This window comes from Necator americanus, chromosome II (genome assembly GCF_031761385.1).
Source record: "Necator americanus strain Aroian chromosome II, whole genome shotgun sequence".
Taxonomy (NCBI): Eukaryota; Metazoa; Nematoda; class Chromadorea; order Rhabditida; family Ancylostomatidae; genus Necator; species Necator americanus.
Window position 1 is genome coordinate 29,544,440 of NC_087372.1, and position 5,817 is coordinate 29,550,256.

The 5,817-nt window shown below is 35.0% G+C and overlaps 1 protein-coding gene across 1 annotated transcript; it reads right to left on the reverse strand.

Annotated features, from left to right (window-relative positions):
• Positions 1–270: 270 nt before the first annotated feature.
• Positions 271–3,903, reverse strand: RB195_019887 (uncharacterized protein; the record flags this gene model as incomplete). The annotated part of the gene is made up of 2 exons (XM_064187942.1): positions 271–538; positions 3,860–3,903. The coding sequence occupies 2 exons, from the start codon at positions 3,901–3,903 to the stop codon at positions 271–273; spliced, it is 312 nt and encodes a 103-aa protein (XP_064043823.1).
• Positions 3,904–5,817: the final 1,914 nt, after the last annotated feature.

Consider the following 5,817-nt stretch of genomic DNA (forward strand, 5'->3'; position numbering starts at 1 on the left):
GAATCTGGGTGAATCCTCAATGTGGTGGAAGGCAACTTGGATTAATCGCTCTAACAATCTCCTTGTGATGTGGCGAAAGAGGAAAAGGCGGTTTTCTGTGGCGACTCTGGAAGGCGGGGCAGAATGTTGATGTTCTCCACTCTCGTTACCCACCGGTACTGCCTACTGCGGTTCCGATTTCCGTTCTGATTCTGCCTCTGAGCTGCGGAGCTCATGGTGAAGCAGCTGAACCTTCGTGATGGTTACAACTCTTGTCGAATCCACTTGTGCTCAAGATTCTTCCTTCAATACCGTCAAAGGGAAAGAAGCAGTGAGAAATCTAACTAGTGACATATGAACTAATAATAATAATAATAATAATAATAATAATAATAATAATAATAATAATAATAATAATAAAAATAATAATAATAATAATAATAATAATAATAATAATAATAATAATAATAATAAAAATAATAATAATAATAATAATAATAATAATAATAATAATAATAATAATAATAATAATAATAATAATAATAATAATAATAATAATCTGTTGAAGAAGGATAATCACGGTGAAAACTTTCGTCGTAGTGCTTTCTGCTGGGTTCGTGAGCAACTTGTTAGATTTTCGTTCAAAAATAAAGGTTAAAGGGTAAACGTACTGAATAATCTCTAGAAAATGGCGTAAAATAAGAAAATACGCTAGGAAATAGCACAAATTTTTCTCTGACCCAAATATTTTAGTCGTTATTGTTGCTGTTGTGATTGCTCCGCTACCGCGTCTCAGAGTACTGAATAATTTCTTGAAATTATTATGAAATTAAATTTATTTCCGCTAAAATTGTGGAGTGAAACTTTCGAATGGTTGAAGCTATACCGGACGGACACGCTTCAACGTCAACAGCGAAGAAAAAAATCATTAACTCATTCCCTCCTCTTTGTTGTTCGTCCAAGTTCTGTTCTTTGCTGCATTTCTGTTTTATTAAATTTGCCCACATATGCTGTTCCATTTATTTCCGCTAAAATAGTGATGGATTCATTTGTAATCCCTTGGTTTCCTGGATCTCTCAATTCTACTGTATTTTCGTTTTTTAATCGAATGACCGCTCTCAGTGGATCTACAATTTGACCTATATTGCTTGATTTCTCGATTGTTCATTTCCTAAAAATTAAAACATGTCAAATTTTTTTTTGCTGCTTCCCTATTTTCTATAACAATGAAATAAGAAATAAGTCGCAATGAGACCTTAACATTACAGTCTATTGTAGAAATATAAAATTATAGTTATTTTTCCCCAAACTACAGTATTCTCAGACATCTAAATTCGTTTTCGTGTTTCCCAAACTGTAACGTTTTCCCTAATCTCCTGAACAGTTTCTAGCCACGGATAAAGAAATTTTTATTCTAAATTGAAGAATTAATTGGAATCCCCCTTTCCATTGTCTTCAGTTCACTTCAGTTCATTTTTTTTTCAGAAAAAATATTTTTCCAATTTCATAATCCAGATAAGATTCTGCTAGTATCATCATTCTTGCATATTCCCTTCTGGAAAACTTTCTAACATTGATAGAGAACTTTCCTGCTCTATTGCATCAGTCCTTGTGCGGAAAAATTGACGTGAGGTTTTCGAATCCCTACAAAAACTGCCATTTTTTTGTCATTGAGTATGAATAAATAGTTAAAACTGCCCAACTATGAATGGTTGCTGTTTCCTTGTCTGCTCATCAGATCTATTTGTAATTATTCTTGGCAAATCGTGGAAATCTTGCCTATTCTTTGGTGGGTCGCAATCAATCAATAACCACACAATTTAGGTACAAACATGCAATTCATGCAGTGGTTTCCCCATATTGTTATCCATTATTTTCACGTCATTGGATATTTTTCGGTCTTTTTTTAAATCTATTTATTAATTTTTCTATTTTTCGTTGTTCACAAAAGGTCACATTTCAAGAGATATGTATGTCTTTGTGTGTCATTTTCCACGTTTTTCTCTCCAGATCACTTAACAGTGTAATGAATTCGCCGGTCGTAATTCTTGATGCGGGATTTGTTTTGAAAGAGGAGTGATGAACTGCTTTTCAGAGCCATTTCTCAATGAGCAGCTGCTATTCATCTCGATTAATCGGCCCACGAGAAGAAAACCCGCTGCTCTGGCTCTGCTCCAATCCTCTGAGGTTTCAAGCATCTCTTGAATTTCGATTGGAGTTAAATCCTATCACTTTGCTCTGGTTGATATTTTACAGATTTCGTTCTGAATTCTTACTTTGATGCATTTGCAGCAAAGTTGGTCATGAATGAAGGAAATTTTGGAAATATTCCATTTATTTTAAAATTTCTTGAGCAATTTCTCTTGGGGCGTTCATGAAGTTTTCTCTGTGGGAGAAGATTCAGCGTTTTTGACACCATTAGAATCACTCTCCAAAACTCAAAGTAATCTACGGTCCCTGGATTCCAAAGGATCGAAGAAAGGAAGTTTTTTATATTACTCTTGAACATCAAGCAGTACTTATGATTATTCATTGATATTATTAATTATTTTATTTTATTTCTAATTTCTTATTCACAGTACTTTTTCTCCACCCGTTATTACTTGAAACTCTTCGAGAATATCCGACTATTAGTTTTTTTTTGAGAAAAAGAGCATCGTGCAGCATTCTGACACTATTATTTACTTAATTTTTCACCATCCATCTGTCTTTTCACCGTATTCTTTTAGTTGCACCCGAGTGGTTATTTGGAACCACTCAAAATTATTCCTAATAGTAGCTTTTCTTTGCAAAAAAAAAACGTCATATCTGCGATGGTAACATGGACATCTACAGAAGAATCGCTAGTTCTTCGACAGAACACAAAAAAAATGCGGATTTGCATCCTTTTCGTCTTCTATCGGAGAATTAGCGATTCTACTGTACATATTCAACAACCGGCTCAGCTCTTCAGGGACTGAGCTTTGCTACCCAATTGCTAATTAGATTTTAATGGTAAGTTACTCAGTTCGGATTGTGCACGGACAAATCCGAGCTCCTTCGCTCTCTGTTTTGCCTTTCCAAAGTTTGTTAATTTTTCACTCACTGTATTTCTTTATTTCTATCCTTACTATTCTATTTCTTTACTCTATTTCTCCCATTCAGACTGCTATTATACTATATTATATTATGTGAGTATTATTATATTATATTCATTTTATTAGTGATCATTCAGTATCTTAGCATTTTAAATTTATTTCGTACATTTTTAAGTTTATTTCGTGCATTCGTTTTTTTTATCGTTGGCCCACCAATGAGCCTAGTTGAAAGTAAGTAAATATAAACATATGCAAAAAATATAGGGAAAATATATGTAAGAAATGTGATTAAAGGCATCACTCCACGAGTCTGAGGTGGTACGGATTTCAGGTGGAGTATTCGTATACGCGATCGTAGATTATGGAGAGGAGGGTGATTCCGTCCATTTCTTCCTAATTGCCGTACAAAACGTCCGGAAGATACGGCTTCGGGCGTTCTGGCGCACTTTTTTCCACAACGAGTTCGATTAGAGCGCGCCAGCCTTGTGCGGCGCTGAATCCTCCGGACCGTTTTTTTTTACGGCAATTAGGAAGAAATGGACGGAATCACCCTCCTCTCCATAATCTACTATCCCTTATAAGAATACTCCGCCTGAAATCTGCACCACCTCAGATTTGAGAGTTGATGCCTTTAAATCAGGGAATGTCAGGCGACGTGGAGTTTGTTGATTCTCATTTCGAAGGCAATATGCTACCATTAGTGTGATAAATGTATTTGCTAGCACGGGAACAAGAGATTTAGATGAGCCTCACTCCGGAAAACAACTACTGTAGACACTCAATAGCGTTCCAACAACACATACACTCTCACAACGTCGAGAGATCTTGATCTGTCGTCAATGATCATCGATCATCGATTTTAAAATTTCTCGTAGAAATTCAATGGTTTTTCGATCTTAAAGTTTTTTCTTATTATTTTTGACTAATACTATAGCTTATCCAAATTATATGCAGGTTTGTTCATCGAAGAGAACACAAGTCGATCAATATTTCATCGAGGATCGTTGCTGTATAGGTCAAATAATATTGCCTCTCTGATTATCTGTCCAATTGCAATCTTTCCTTATCTATGAAAAAAGGTAGAAAAAAGTGAGAAATAAAAAACATTCTCATACGAAGCTGATAGGTGATCAAAATCCAACAACATACGAGTCTGTAGTTGTTTTTCTGGCAGATTCTCGTAGGATTTCTGTTAGAATTAACAAGAAATTAGACAGGATGCTTAGCCTTTTTTTCATTTTCTGAGTCAAAAATAACACGGAATTAAAAAAGAAAAGCTTTTCAATAAAAGCGTTATTGCTGCAAAACCATTGTAATTATAGAAGAAGATACCTTCCCTATTTCTACTTACTTTTTTTTAGCTGATTTTTATTGTACATATTGAAACTTTGTATATCTTTTTGACATTCTGAAAAAAATTCACTTTTTTAAAATTTTGTTGGAACAAATCATGGATCAGCAATCTAACTACGATCATTATCAGCAACATGTAGACACAGAATGGTTACCATAACCAAAACAACGCTGATTAGCCATTAATGTCCCGGAATCGCTCGCTTCTCTTATGCCTTTGTTATGAGTTGGTTTATGGTCATCTTATCATTTCATTAATTCTATTTGAAATCCTTTAATCCATATTGAAGTTCATCGGAAGAAAATTGCTAAATCTCCTCATTTACCCCGTTTTGAACTTCTCTAAACAGCCAAGCAGTGAATGACACATTTTTAAAAACACCTTACGCTTCGCTGCATGGATATACTCCGTTAATTACGAGCGGAATAATTATGCGACAGTCTCTGACCAATGTATTATTCATTTCTCCAAGACTGTATTAATAACGCCTTTTCAGGTTTTTAAAAGACTCAGCGGAAATTTTCTCTGATATGTTTCCTTCTGTAATTAATTAATTAGGGTTCGAAACTAAACTCGCGAGTGCCAGTTAGCGAGAACGTGCAGTGCAGCGAATAGACTAATCGGGGCGTGGAGCATTTTACCCTACGATGCATTTCTTTACACTAGTACCGATGTTGGAACGAAAACATGTAAAGTGGACTGGAGTATGTATCCAACGAAGCAAACTTTTCAAAAAGGTAGGAGTGGAGAAAATCATTTCAATAAATCAATTTTAAAATTCATGTATAACGTACCTCCGGTTCATGACTCATGTGGGTGTAGAGAGTTGTCTCGTCGGGTGAACTGATTGCTTTTGTGCTTCTGATTCATTTAATTTCTGGATTCGCTGGAGATATACCGCGTTCTACTGTTATATTTGTAGTATATGCCTCATCCCTTGTTTATCCTCATCCTGGTCCTCAATCCAACATAAAAAATTAATTAATTAATTAGGGCACTGCTTTTAATAAATTCGTGAACAAATTTTTTGCATACAGCAGATCCTAGAATCAATTATTCTTTCTGGGAATGATTGTGGAATTGTGCTAAAATTTTCTAATTTCTTTCAATCATATTTCTTCCTGTATTCACTTCTTTTTTCTTCGGAAAATATTTTTTCCCCTTTCTTTAATCACTTATCTGTGAAAACTTCTGGCCAAATTCCTACGGTATGCATCTTGTGAATGTCCTTTCTGTGTGTTTTCGGGGTTTTCGATGTGAGCGACGGATATGACACTAAAATCACCTTAGCTCGAAGAAATTTGCGTCTAAATCCTTCTTCTTTTTCCTAATCATTCGAGGATCAGTAGATTAATCTATCGGACATGTGGGAACAGAACATACAAAAACAGCCAAAGACAAAGTTTT